The sequence below is a fragment of the Arachis stenosperma genome, chromosome 5 (genome assembly GCF_014773155.1).
Source record: "Arachis stenosperma cultivar V10309 chromosome 5, arast.V10309.gnm1.PFL2, whole genome shotgun sequence".
NCBI lineage: Eukaryota > Viridiplantae > Streptophyta > Magnoliopsida > Fabales > Fabaceae > Arachis > Arachis stenosperma.
In genome coordinates, this window is record NC_080381.1 from 36,904,325 (window position 1) to 36,920,269 (window position 15,945).

General features: G+C 32.7%; 1 protein-coding gene across 1 annotated transcript; it reads right to left on the reverse strand.

Moving 5' to 3' along the window:
- Positions 1-9,073: 9,073 nt before the first annotated feature.
- LOC130982512 (uncharacterized) lies at positions 9,074-15,745 on the reverse strand. Its single transcript, XM_057906545.1, has 2 exons — positions 15,630-15,745; positions 9,074-10,658 (listed from the first exon to the last, which is right to left on the reverse strand). The coding sequence occupies exon 2, from the start codon at positions 10,602-10,604 to the stop codon at positions 9,240-9,242; it is 1,365 nt and encodes a 454-aa protein (XP_057762528.1). The 5' UTR covers positions 10,605-10,658; positions 15,630-15,745; the 3' UTR covers positions 9,074-9,239.
- Positions 15,746-15,945: the final 200 nt, after the last annotated feature.

Consider the following 15,945-nt stretch of genomic DNA (forward strand, 5'->3'; position numbering starts at 1 on the left):
GGGTTGTTATCAGCACTTGTATGTGACTGATCCCCCACTGGCATTTGAATGCCAGGGGTGGAAGCTGGAGTGGCGTTAAACGCCAACTCCTTATCTGTTACTGGCGTCTGAACGCCAGAACTGTGCTCCCTTTGGGCGTTCAACGCCGGATTCATGCTTGTTTCTGGCGTTGAACGCCAGGAATGAGCATGGTCTGGGCGTTCAGCGCCAGTCTTATTTCTCTCTGGGCTCTGATTGTCCTCAGAGGGATTTTGAGTAGCCATTTGTTCATTTCTTGGCTTCCTGCTGCTTTGAAGTGAGGCATTTAATGTTTTCCCACTTCTTAATTGAACTACTTGGCATTCTTCTGCTATTTGTTTTGATAATTGCTTTTCTGTTTGCTTTAACTGTACTTCCATATTCCTGTTAGCCATTCTTTTTTTCTGTAGTATTTCCTTGAATTCGGCTAGCTGCTGAGTTAGAAAGTCTAATTGCTGATTGAATTCAGTAGCCTGATCTACAGGACTAAGTTCAGCAGTTACTGTTTTAGCTTCTTCTTTCATGGAAGATTCACTGCTTAGGTACAGATGCTGATTTCTGGCAACTGTATCAATAAGCTCTTGAGCTTCTTCAATTGTTTTTCTCATATGTATAGATCCACCAGCTGAGTGATCTAGAGAAATCTGAGCTTTTTCTGTAAGCCCATAGTAGAAGATGTCTAGTTGCACCCACTCTGAAAATATTTCAGAGGGGCATTTTCTTAGCATCTCCCTGTATCTCTCCCAAGCATCATAAAGGGATTCATTATCTCCTTGTTTGAAGTCCTGGATGCTTAGCCTTAGCTGCGTCATCCGTTTTGGAGGGAAATAGTGATTCAGGAATTTTTCTGACAGCTGTTTCCATATTTTTATGCTGTTCTTAGGCTGGTTATTTAACCACCTCTTAGCATGATCTTTTACAGCAAATGAAAACAGTAGTAATCTGTAGACATCCTGATCTATTTCCTTATCATGTACTGTGTCAGCAATTTGTAAAAATTGTGCCAGAAACTCTGTAGGTTCTTCATGTGGAAGACCGGAATACTGGCAGCTTTGCTGCACCATGATAATGAGTTGAGGATTCAACTCAACGCTACTAACTCCAATGGAGGGTATACAAATACTACTCCCATATGAAGCAGTAGTGGGGCTAGCATATGACCCCAGAGTCCTCTTGGACTGTGCATTTCCACTTAGTTCCATGATGGAGCAAGGGAGATGGTATGTATGTTGATATTATTTATTTTATAAAAATTTATTTTATAAAATAAAATAAAAATAAAGCAAATAAAAACGAAATAAAAAAATGAAAATATTTTTTTGAAGATTTTCGAAAAATTTGAGGAAAAGGAGAAAGTGGGTAGGATAAAATTTTATGAAAAAGATAATAAAATATATATTAAAAAGATAAGAATTGAAAAATTTTGAAATTGAAATCTGAATTTTTATATAAAATTTTCGAAAATGTAGTTTAAAATTAGTTAGAAAATATAAATTTTTTTTTGAATTTTCAATTTTATGATGAAAGAGAAAAACACACAAAAGACACAATACTTAAAATTTTTAGATCTAATGCTCCTTGTTTTCGAAAATTTTGGAGGGAAAACACCAAGGAACACCAAACTTAAAAATTTTAAGATCAAAACACAAGAAAGACTCAAGAACACCTTGAAGATTCTCAAGAACACCAAGAACAAAAGAAAGAACACCAAACTTAAAATTTTTAGAAAATCAAGATAAATTTTCGAAAATTATATTAAAATTAACAAGAGAACACCAAACTTAGAGTTTGGCACAAGATTAAATCAAGAAAAATTAGTTTTGAAAAAGGATTTTAAAAAGAAGGTGCCCAATTGCTAAGAACATAAACCCACGCTATAACCAACTGAGCTAAGAATGTAATGTATTTTAAAGATGTATTATTTTTATGGATAAAAGAATAATTTTTTTTGAAAGTTAATGTTTTGAAAAAGCACAAGAAAAACAAGGAAAGACACAAAACAAGAAAAACTTAAGATCAAACAAGAAAAATAAACAAGAACAACTTGAAGATCAATGAAGAACAAAGAACACAAGTTCAAAAATTTTTAAAGAAAATATCAAATATATAATTGACACCAAACGTAGAACAAGACACTAAACTCACGAAAAATTAACAATAAATAAAGAAAAATAATATTTTTTTTTTGAAAAGAAATTTTTGAAAAGAAACTATCCTATCAGAATTTAATGACTCTATAACAATAAAAATAAATTATTCCTAATCTAAGAAATAAAATAAACCTTTAGTTGTTCAAACTCGAATAATCCCCGGCAACGGCGCCAAAAACTTGGTGCACGAATTTGCAATCCGTACAACTAACCAGCAAGTGCACTGGGTCGTCCAAGTAATACCTTACGTGAGTAAGGGTCGATCCCACGGAGATTATTGGGTTGAAGCAAGCTATGTTTATTTTATTAATCTTAGTCAGGATACCAATAGAGTTCTTTAGCCTCATATAAAGTAAAAAGGGCATAAAATAAATAGTTGTTACTTGTTGTGCAGTAATGGGGAATATGTTAGAGTTTTGGAGATGCTTTATCTTATGAATTTCTGCAACGTAATATTCAACTCAATTGTTTGTAAAGCCCGTCTACGGCAAGTTGTATGTAGGGTGTCACCATTGTCAGTGGCTACCTCCCATCCTCTCAGTGAAAACGGTCCAGATGCTCTGTCACAGCACGGCTAATCAGCTGTTGGTTCTCGATCATGTTGGAATAGGATCCATTGATCCTTTTGCGTTTGTCATCACGCCCAGCAATCGCGAGTTTGAAGCTCGTCACAGCCATTCAATCCTTGAATCCTACTCGGAATACCACAGACAAGGTTTAGACCTTCCGGATTCTCAAGAGTGGCCGCCATCAATTCTAGCTTATACCGCGGAGATTCTGATTAAAGAATCTAAGAGAAGCTCATTCAGTCTGATGTAGAACGGAGGTGTTTGTCAGGCACACGTTCATGGATTGAGGGAGGTGATGAGTGTCACGGATCATCACCTCCTTCATAATTAAGCGCGAATAAACATCTTAGATCGGAACACACACACGTTTGAGTGAAATAGAAACAATTGCATTAATTCATCGAGACGCTGCAGAGCTCCTCACCCCCAACAATGGAGTTTAGAGACTCATGCCGTCAAAGTGTATATAATTCAGATCTGAAAATATCATGAGGTACAAAATAATTCTCTAAAAGTTGTTTAAATAGTAAACTAGTAACCTAGGTTTGCAAAATATGAGTAAACTAAGATAATTGGTGCAGAAATCCACTTATGGAGCCCACTTGGTGTGTGCTGGGGCTGAGACTAAAGCTATCCACGAACTGAGGCTTTTCTTGGAGTTGAACTCCAAGTTATAACGTGTTTTGGGCGTTCAACTCCGGATCATGACGTATTTCTGGCGTTTAACTCTAGACAGCAGCATGTACTTGGCGTTCAACGCCAAGTTACGTCATCTATCTTCGTGCAAAGTATGGACTATTATATATTGCTGGAAAGCTCTGGATGTCTACTTTCCAACGCCGTTGAGAGCGCGCCAATTGAACTCCTGTAGCTCCAGAAAATCCATTTCGAGTGTAGGGAGGTCAGGATCCAACAACATCAGCAGTCCTTTTTCAGCCTAACTCAGATTTTTGCTCAGCTCCCTCAATTTCAGCCAGAAAATACCTGAAATCACAGAAAAACACACAAACTCATAGTAAAGTCCAAAAATATGATTTTTGCCTAAAAACTAATAATATTCTACTAAAAACCAATTAAAACATACTAAAATCTACATGAAATTACCCCAAAAAAGCGTATAAAATATCCGCTCATCAGCTAAATTTTAACAAATCTGCTGGCCTCCTAGACTTTTCCATGTCTAATTACCCTAACAAGTTGATCGTTAGAAACCATATTGTTATTTTTAATTGTGGGTGCGATTTTACTCTTCATTTTAAGAAAAAGTGTAGTGGTTGTTCTTATTAGTTTAATATCTTTATTTAAATTGTACAATAAATATAGAGAAAGAAATTATTTTATTATTAGATACTTGACAAGTGCTATTTCCTTTCATATGAGAAAGAAAGAATATAATCAGAGTTGAATTAAAATAATAGAATTCACATATGATGTAAATTATAAAATTAATGATTAATAAATTCTTACTTTTTTATTTTACTAATTTTTTACCTTAAAAAATTCTTTATTCATGACACCTAATTCTAGGGGTGCCAAATTAAAGAAGCAAGGTCATCCTGTGGTGTGCCACCAAAAACTCAACTGCCCCGCCAAAATAGAAAGTTTAAAAGTTCTAATCCGCCAAGATATGTTAAAGTATTAACTCCGTATATCTTAGATAGAATTTTAATAAGAAAAAGTACGAGGAACTAATGGAATATTTGTACAATTTGTATAATAGAGATTTAGGGAGTATTAGAGATATAACCATTAGTATTACTTTTTCTCATCAGCTGAAACTTTTGGGATGAGTGGCATCATGACATGGTATTAGAACTCTAGATCCGAAAGGTCAAAAGTTCGATCCTTGGTGAACCCGAAAATTAGTTTAAGCTTTTGAGAAGATGTTTATTATCCTTAGTACTCAGATGGTTATTCTAAGATGTTTATTATCCTTAGTACTCAGATAGTTATTCTAGATAGTAGGGGGATGTTCATTTTGTAACTCTATAACTCATTGTACACATTAAACAAATAAGCCATTGTCTCCCTAGTGGATCCTTTTAATAATTAACAAAGATAAGTATAAGTGAAATTACCAATATATACACATAAAACTAGGGGTTTAAGTTACCGAATCGGACCGAAAAATATCGCAAAATCGAACTGAAAATTACAACAACTGAATGAAAAACTGAAAAAATTGGTTTTTTTGGTTTTTTCGAATTAAACCGATCGGTTCGGTTTAGTTTTTGGTTGATTTGATAAAAATAGAATCGAACCGAACCGAAAAAGATGCTGCATAGTGATTCCTTTTACTGATTTATCCTTACTGATTTAACTTAGGAATAAAACCCTAAATCTGAATACCCTCACTCTCTTTTCCTTTCACTTGCGCCGTCACCCACTCATCCTCACTCCTTCAGTCCTTACTCCTCACACAGAGTCTCAGACACCCACTCACTCACAGACCACAGCTCACTGCTTCACTTCCATCTTCCATTCTTCCTCCTCCATGCGGCCATGCCTGAGAAAATGAGAGCCTAAGAGAGCCAGAGAGCCAGAGAGCGTCGTCCATTCATCTCCATCGCAGGCTCGCAAGCGTAGCAAAGAGCAGCGCCGTCGTGTAGCCAGCAGCATTGTCTAGTAGTTCGCGTCCTTGTGAAGTCCTGAGTCCACGCCGTCATCCAATCATAAGTCGTCGGAACAAACCCTAAGTCGTGGCAAAAAACCCTATATTTATGTTGCAAGATTGGAGTGTCTGGTTTATTTATAGTGTTAGGATAAGCTTTTAAAATAATATATGAGTGCCTTTTTTTGTTTTCACATGGACCATGTGATTTTATATGTGTGCCTTTATTTTATATGATTTTATATGGTTGCATATATATGACTACCTTTTTTGTATTTTCTTTGTTTTCACGTGATTTATAACGCTTATGTTTCACAATTTGTTGTTGTGGCTTAATTTGGCTGCATATATATATGACTGCATATAATTAATATGTTTCATAATTTGTTGTTGTGGTTTAAATGTTGAAAACAATATTTTTTTACAAATTTAAATGCTAAATTTGTTGTTGGAAACAATATTTTTGGTGCTGTTGATAAGTTAAAATGCTAATTTTTCAGAATCATCTTTTAGCACTAGTGGAAGAGTGCTTAACAACTATAGGAGTTCTTTAACTCCAAAGACAGTTGAGGCATTGATTTGCACACAAAATTGGCTTCGTGCTTCTCCAATGACAACTGATTTTGAGGAGCTAGCTTATTGAAGAGTTTAAGAAACTTGAATTAGGTATGCAAAAAAAAAAATTTGTTGTTCCTTCATGGTTTATGTTCATAATTTATAATCTATATTATGTTTATGTTTATAATCTATATTGATTTTTTTATTTTATTTTTGTAGAAATTGTGCCAACTGGAGAAGATGATGATTAGTCTAGTGTGGATTCAGATTAAGCATGGTGGCTGTTTGATTTTTATTTGTTTTAAAGTGACTATTTCGGTTTAAATTATGTTTATTTTTGTTGTTTTACTAGACATTTTTAATTGTATTTGTTTTATGTTTAATTAAGTTGAATTTGTATTGAATTTGGATGTAATATACTCTTGTTATTCTAGTTTATTGACAGTTTTAAACTTCATTTTATTGTAATCTAAATTTTGATTATTAAATATAAAAAACCAAAAAAATTGACTAAACTAAACCGCTGTTAGTTCGATTCGATTCAATTTGATTGTTCAAATAGCAGACAACTAAATGGTTGGTATCATTATAGAACTGATCAGGTCGATTCGATTGGTTTTCGATCCAAAACCGAATCAAACCGAACCGATTACACCCCTACATATAACAGTTTGTTTAATTGTTTTAAATTACTAGAGACTTTTTTCTAAGTAATAACTGTTAGCTATATAAATTTAAAATCTGAAAAGCACTCTAGGACAAAGTTATAATATCAGAACGCTCTTGATATATATGCCAGTCAACTTTGGAATTGAGACCGGTCATAATTCAAAAACCTCAGAAATCGAAAATGTGTAAAATAAACCTCAAAATTGGTGCTACATGCAAAACAAATGTTTTAACACCAAATATTTATGAGCATTAGAGATGGCAAGCGAGGAAGCCCGCTCTGCCCCGCCCCGCCTCACCAGAAGCCCACTTTTTGGTGGGCTGACCTGCCCCGCCCCGCCTAATGAGGCGGTCCTAGAATCCTAGTCCGTCCCGCCTAATTGCGAGCTGGCGGGCTAAGCCCGCCAAAGCTCCTTTTTTTTTTTACTATTAACTACTAAGTAATATATATAATTTCACAACCATATTAATAAATTTATAATTTCTAATGGCTTAAAAAATTATATTTTTTATATTAACAAACATTAAAGTCTTTGTAATTATAAATATCTAATATATATAATTATAAACCAAATTTTCATTCAAAATATAATTATAAATATTCTCTCCAAAGCAAAATAAACATAATCCAAGACATAATTATAAATATTGTCTCTAAAATAACATAAACATAATTCAAAACACTCAATTTTTATCTTCATACTCTTGTAAGTTAGGTTGGGAGAAGTTAGGTTTTGGCAAAAAATTGCAAAAATACCCCTCACTAAAAAAAACCTTAGCCCGGCGGGGAAACCCGTCCCGCCCCGCCAAAGCCCGCCAAACTTCGCGGTTTAAGCGGTGCGGGTTAGGTGGGCTTTTGCTATTTGGCGGTCCCGATTTTTCAACCCAGCCCGCCTTTTTTGGCGGGTTACGCAGGTCGGCCCGTCGAGTTTAGACCCGTTTGCCACCCTAATGAGCATGTTGAATAAGCTAACCGTTTGAAATAGTTTCTCTGGCCACTATGCGCAATAGTATGAAAGCATGCTTCGTGTGGAAAAAATATTGTAGCTCCAAGAAGTAATTTTCCATTTTACTAGTTTAAGGAATGAAGTGATAGTAAAAGAAGAATGAATTTCCAACGAACAAATGGCGTCATCATATACTATATGTGCAAGACAAAGAAACCCTAAACAAGCCTAACTAAAACAAATGCTACAAAAATTCTAAGTATTCAAAATCTTTCAAGTTCTTCATTCATTCTTCTTAAGAGAAAATTCTTCTCATTTCAAAAAAGTATATATAGATTAGATTTTGTAATCTAGATGTTGAAATTATATATCACAACATAACTAGATAATATTTTGGAACAAATATCCAATTTCGTATGTGTATCTGTTACAAAATTTTTTAAGATAATATTCTTCTCTTGTACATTGTCCTATTCAAGTTGCTTAAACACCTAAAATATATAAATTTTAGAAACAAAAAATTTTAGGATCAACATATTTTATCAATTTTAGTTAGTATTTAGCCAGTATAAATGTCAAATTATTTTAAATATTGATTTATGTGTAAAAATTTTAATAAATATAGATATAAGTAGTGTTAATTTATATATATATAATTTTGTAAATATAAGTATAAATTATATGTATTATATATACAAATTTCTATAAATATAAGTATAAATGATTATTAATCAAGTATTTGTCCAAAATAATAATATTTACTTGCCTAAGCACTGCTGCTTTAGAAATCTAACTTAAGCTAGCTTTCTTAAAAGTAGAATTCGTATTTTTTCATTTCTCACAATCTCAAAATCTTGATAAACTTTCTTAGTTAGTTGTAGGTTTAGAAAATGTTTCTAAACATGATTTAATCCCCTTTCTCGTGTATTTTAGCCATCTCAAGAGGGTAATTGATGCATGTCATCATGGCTTGCCGTGCTTCTTCTGTGAGGAACCTTTAGAAAAAATTTAAAAGGACAGTACTTTTATTAAAATTTTAATCAGCACTTAATTATAAAAAAAATGAATAATTTTATATTATTAGATATAATTTCACACTATTATAAACTGATGATGACTAATTAATTAATACAAATTACAAAATCTGTATAACTCTAACTCTTGTAACTTCTCCACGTACATTTCGTTTTAGTTTTAGCAACCATATCAAACACAAATCCGTCAAAATACTATCCTTTTGAAACCCAAACACTTACAAACAAATGTTTCATCTTTCTCTCTGCAAATAAATGTGGTGAACTTGGCGGACAAACCTATGATGACTTGGGAGCAATAGTTATAATGCCTTTTTGTTATTTAGATGGAATATCCCTTCTCTTGCATGTTTTGATCTTTACGACCGGTCATTTATCTCTTTTTCATCTAATAAAAACAATCCTTCATATATATATGTATATCAAAAAGGCCACACACACAATTCATGCCTTTATTAGATGACTATTTGCATAAACCAGCGCAAGAAGCAAAGGTAAAAAGAATAGTTTGATCAATGTTACGTGCAATGCAAAGAAGAGATCATATCACAATACAATCGCTAGAGTAGTCCACGACTTATTAAATGCAAGGTAATATATATAAAAATAATTCTTAACATTCTTGTATCAAAGTGCAAAGCTCGCTTAATTACTGAGAATTAGCTAGATATGGTTCAAATGTATTACGACTTTGGATGTATAGCATACCAGGTTTGAATAGAAGTGAGAGCCAATGCTAAGACGGCAGCCAAAAATGCGATGAGAGACCAGGGGGTATTGAAGTAAGTGTTGCGTGCTTGAGCCAACCAAGTCTTCCACTTATTTCCGTAATGCTTGTTGATTTGATGCTTCACTTTAATATATTCTTTGCTGTATGCCACCAAATCAGTTCTCACCATGTAATTGAACATTTTAGCCGGCAATTCGTGCCCTAATTCGTTGAAGAGTTTGGCCACTTGTTCATCACTTCCGAGCAAGTTTCGGAGCACCCCGGCCAATCTCAGCTCCTTCACATCCTCAGCATCATCAATCAAAGAATCCATCATGGAGAAGTAGGAGCAGAATTCGAAATTGTTAGGGAAATCCGGCGACATCTCATACGCAATCAAGTTGTGAAAGAAATAAGGCGTGGCATCATTTACCACCATCACTGGAAGCCTCAATTCTCCGCTAAACCAGTAGGAGGTGAAAGAGATTTTATTCCATTCCCATTTATTTGTCTCATTTGGCTTCACTTTAATCCCTGCTTTTATAAGATCCCTGATATTCTTGTATCTTTCCCAGGACTCTCCTTCTTTTGGAGAGAGAGTAATAATGTTGTCATCATCATTGCAGTTGCTGCCATCGCCGGTGATAGGAGACGTATGAAATGAGCGAATATAATCAAGAAGATGGATTGCTTTCGCTCTATTCACCCTTATTCTAAGTGGATCTCGCTTTGCTAGTCCCATGAATATGAAATTGTACAGTATGTTCTCCAAGTGAGCCACGTCATCTCTAAGGACTAGTAGCTCCAACAACCTTAGTGGAAGTTGGTTTTCCAACAACAAAATATCTCTCCAAGTGTACATCAATTGGTCAAGCTTTAGCCTCAATACATTTGGATTCTGATCGTCAACGTTGTTTATGTAATAGAGTAAAGCACATCCGTCCACTAGCAACATCCAAGTTAGTTCCTCGTCATCGTAGCTTCTAGTCACATCTTCGCTAAACAGATTCCTCAGTAAACCAATGTGATTTTCTACCTTTTTATGCAGCTTCTTGAACGTATGTTCCTTGCTAAACCCTTGTTTCTTTTCTAAATTTTGAATATAGAAAGACGCCCACAGAATTTTGAATTCTTGTCCCAATTTCAAATTTTTTCTTCGGTAATGGATGGGTCCAAATGAAATCATCTTGGGTAAGCAGTACTGAAAAAAGTTTGTGTTTTGGCGCAAGAAAGGGGGAATCTTTTGGATCTTGACGTTGGGAGATGAAGATGGACCATTCTCTTGAAATGTTTGCTCAAAAAGTTGGGCCATCCGAGCATTCAATTTCTCATCAGCCATTGTCCAACGGTCAGCGTTTCTCGGCCTTCGAATTGCAACAAAAACTTCAAGAATCTAGAACGGTAAACAGTAAGATTCTTTAAGAACCGAGGTTTTCAAGATTCAAATGAGCTTGCAACCCATTCAAAAAAGAAAAAAAAGAGCATGCAAATAAAATAGCTAGGTCTCTGCTTATTAACTACAGTCTATTTTTTCTACGAACTCTTGAGAAGTTGCCTTTATTACTAGAGTATATATATTCAATAGACTATACCTACTGCCATTTTGCAATTTCTATCACCTTTTTAAAGTGTTTGGCATGAAACTAGATTATAAAATATTAAAAGTTTTTGGATGTGCTTGCTTTTTTTTTTTTTAGACCATACACCAAACATAAACTTGATTATAAATATGAAAATTGTCTTTTTCTTGGACATGATATAGAATATCATGTCTTTAAATATATGTCTAAAATAGGAAAAATTTATTTGTCAAGACATGTTGTATTTGATGGGGAGTGAATCCTCTCCGGTGGAAAAAAAATTGGATGGTGTCCAGTGTTCAATCTCACCATTCATTGTTCTCTCTCCTATTTAATTTTGGTCCCATTTATGAAATTAAAGGTGAGAGATCACACTTGATTCTCTCAAGTGTTCAAAAAAATGGAGAGTATCCATTTCTGTATTTGATGAGGATGTCTTTTCATATAATAATGAGTTATTTGGTTTTAATTCTAATCTTGCAAATTCAATTTCTGGTGGGTCAGTTAATTCAATTAATAAAGGCACATGATACCTCTTTTATCAAAGAGTTCCTTTTATATCCCTTCCACACAACCTCAATCTCCAAATCTTAATCAACTCTCTAATAATAATTGTGACACAACTCCTACTTCATTTATTATAGAAACAACATCCTCAGCTATTTCAGATTCTACCTCTAATGAACTACCTAATTCTGCATCTCATCAATAGTTACCTTCTCATCAAACATCTATCAATTGGCATTGAAGTATGCCTACCACCTCTATCTCAACCCTCTCTTACAACTCCATCTTCCTCTAAGTCCCATTCTATGATCACTAGACCAAAGTCAATGTTTCATAAACCAAGAAATTGCACTGCCACTCACACTCCTGATTTAGTTAATGAAATATCTAGAACTATTTTTCAAGCCCTCCCATGTCCACTCACACTCCTGATTTAGTTAATGAAATTGCACTGCCACTCACACTCCTGAATTTAGAGCCCTTTAACAGTGTAAAAAAATTTAAGGAGATTGACATTATGCATCAAAATCTGTTATATTCCAATTGCTCCAATTACACTTTTGAAATTGACAAGTGTATCACGTTAATCCATGACTATTTTTTGTTAATGGGGTGATGACAAGGATCGTAAGTAACTCGCGTTATGCTAACATGAATGGATGTGCTACATGTTACAATGCTATTTGACCGCGTGTTAGTTTGTATCATATGTCATAATATTATTTGTCTACGTATTATCAGTGATATCATCATTGTAAATGTACTAAATTGATCCTTCACTTTGTATTAATATTATGTGACTCATTTTAGTTTCTGAAATTAAATATCGTACACCAAATTAGTTCTTTAATTAATTTTTATAAATTCCAAATTTTTAATAAGAGTTAACCACCAAAAATGTCTCCGAATTATTCAAACGTTGACAAAAATGCATCCGAATTTTACTATCGACAAAAATTCCTTCAAATAATTTAGAAACACAACAAAAATACCCAATAGTAAATATATATTTTCAAAAAATGCCTTAAAGATTGAATTTTGATGTAATTTTTTGCAAGTATGATTATAAAATTGAGATATTATTATCCTTAAAATTTAATAATTTTTTGTTAAGTATATTTTTTTCTTATAATTTTTTTGTTAACAACCAATAATACTTTTAAAAAATTACAAAAAAATATATACTTAACAAAAAATCACCAAATTTTAAGAACAATAATATCTCATTATTTTAATCATGTTTGTAAAAAATCGAATCAAAATTCAATCTCTAATGTATTTTTTGAGAAATACATATTTAATGTTAGTTTTTTTACAAGATTATCAACATTAAACATGTATTTCTCAAAAAATACATTAGAGATTGAATTTTGATCCGCTTTTTAGCAAGCATGATTAGAAAAATGAGATATTATTATCCTTAAAATTTAGTGATTTTTTGTTAAGTATATAATTTTTTTGTAATTTTTTTGTTAACAACCAATAATACTTTTAAAAAATAACAAAAAAATACTTAGCAAAAAATTACCAAATTTTAAGAATAATAATATCTCATTTTTCTAATAATACTTATAAAAAATTGATTCAAAATTCAATCTCTAAGGTAATTTTTGAAAATACATACTTACTATTAGGTATTTTTGTTGTATTTTTAAATTATTTAAATATATTTTTATTGATATTAAAATTTGGGTGCATTTTTGTCAGCATTTGAATAATTTAGGGGCATTTTTGATAATTAACCCTTTTAATAATTTTAAATGCACTAATTTCTATTCTATTTTTTACATATTCAAATACAAATGTTTTTTATAAATATTTTTAAGATTTTAATTTTAATCATGCAACTTTTTTTTATCATAATAATTTAATGCTAATAACTACACAATGTGAGCTAAGTTCCTGTACAATAAGAGAAGAAATCACACATTCACAGGTAAGGTTATCAACTTATAACTCATATGACTAAGTCGTCATTTCTTTGTAAATACTCCAACAAACTTAAATATTTTTCAATTCAATTCTTACATGAACTAGTTTAGACTCTTATTAATTTTGGCATTGAAGTTTTCAATAGGTACCGCTAACTACCATCTTAGAGTTGACACGAAAACATTTTAAGCAATCTCACTATCACTATATCCGACCTTTTTTGTCGAGTCCATTTACAAACAACTAATTTTATGTTATTTAATAAAAAAAATTATATGACTGATTAAAAAAGGTATATTTTTAAGTTTAAAAAACGTGTATTTTATAATAATCGAAAAATAAAAAATATAAATCTTGATTTTTAATTTCTTACTAAAAACACGTGTGTTTTTTGATGAAAAAAAGTGTCTAATCAATTATATAATTCTTTTTCTATAATAACATACTTATATATAAAAAAATTTATCAATGTTAAATTATTATGAAAAAAATGTATAATTAAAACTAAAATTTTAAAAATATTTATAAAAGCACATGTACTTAAACGACATGTAAAAAAATAGAATTAAAATTAATACATTTAAAAATATTATGAATTTTAAATTTATAAAAAATAGAAAAAATTAGTGAAAGGATTAGTTTAATGCATGACATTCAATTTTAAGGACTAAAATAAATCACTTAATATAAAGTGAAGGGTCAATTTGGTGCATTTACAATGATGACATAGCGGATGACATGTGGATGAATAATGTTGCGACACGTGACACAAACCGGCGCATGGTCAAATAGTATTGTGACACATGGCACAACAATCCACATCAGCATGCCACATGTTACTGGTCTACCTATCATCATACCATTACACGTGGTCAAATCATGAAGTGACACATATCACTAACAGTCTACGTCATCAATCCATTAACAAAAAATAAGTAAGGAACTAATATGGTGTACTGTTGATAATCTCAGGAACGCTATTGAAGCAATTAAAATCTCAAGGACGATTTTAATATACGACACTCTTCAGGGATCACTTTTGGGACTTAACTCGTGTTTTGCTACTCCTCCACCAAATGCAACTATCATAGGTTGCAAATGGGTCTGTGATATCAAGAAAAACAATAAAGGAAACACTATAAGATATAAAGTCAGAATAATTGGTAAGGATTTTCATCAATGGAAAGGTGTGGATTATGACCAAATCATTAGTCCTGTGATAAGACCATCCCTTGTCCATATTGTTTTAACGATTGCCCTCACCCAAGGTTCGGTGATGAGACAATTTGACTTCAAGAATGCCATTCTAAATGAAAAACTTGAAGAACAGGTATATCTGTTACAACCTCTTATGAGCATTCAGATCCTAATCTTGTTTGCAAGCTCAATTGAGCTCTCTATGGACTTAAACAGACACCAAAGACCTGGTTTCTTACTTTGAAAGCAACTTTGATGCAATTTAGCTTTTTAAGTACTAAGACTGACAACTCTCTTCTTGTTAGATATAATTCGAAATTTGTAACTTACCTATTAGTGTATATCGATAACATTGTTGTTACTGGTAATAATGTTTCTGAAATTGAGGATCTGATTTTATAACAGAACACCATTTTTTCTCTAAAAGATTTTAGAAAGTGTAACTACTTCCTTGGACTTGAAGTTTCTTATTTGGATAATGGAAGTGTTCTGCTCTCTCAAGAGTAGTGCTAACTTGGAACCCCATGGCAACACCAATGATGTCCCCTTTGAAGCTTCATTCTAATGATTCTGAGCCTTGTGCAGATCATAAATTGTATAGGTCCTTAGTTGGTGTTGTCCAATACTTGACAACCACCAAATTATATCTCTCCTCTGTAGTCAACCAAGTCTCAAAATTCATGCAAAACCCAATATTAGAACATTTGAAAGTTGTTAAGAGGATACTCAGATTTCTTAGAGGTACAGTGTATTCTGGTTTAAGATTTATATTTTAGCTTTCGCAGATGCTGACTAGGGAGGAGATTTGGATGACCAAAAATCCATTACTGGCTACTCTGATCGAGAAGCACTACTATAGGAGTATTTAAGTATTAATTAGTTGCTATGGGTGTTAGAGCTATTATAGGATTGTTCACAGTTAGGACTATATATATATATACTCCACTTCAATACTGCTAACATTTTTAGAAATAAATAATTGACATAATAGACCAACTCTAATCAAGATAAACTACATGAACATGGGAGAAAGTAAATTAAACTACTGTCCTTCAAGATTAAGGAATAATTGAATGAAATGAAAGCAAACAGAAAGGTATTTGAAAATTACCAGATAGCAGTAGTTCAAGTCATGGTGAGTAACGCACCTGGTAAAATGTTATACGAGGCGAGTTGAGTAGTTTAATTTTGTCTTCGATTCTCAAAGAGTGTGTTAACTTAAAGGTGAATGCACTTGGCCGTTGCAACTTTTCGCAAATCTGAACTACCCAGTCGGTCCACTATTACTATTCTAGATCTATGTAGCTTCTATGTACAAGTAACCCACAAGGAAAATTTGAGTTCAGTATATGGATAAAATTAAGGGTCTACATGGGTCGGGTCACGTCGGGTTTGGCTTAATCTAGATCCGATTCAAAATATAAATCGGGCCTAATTTTTAGACCATAATTTAATACTAGACCC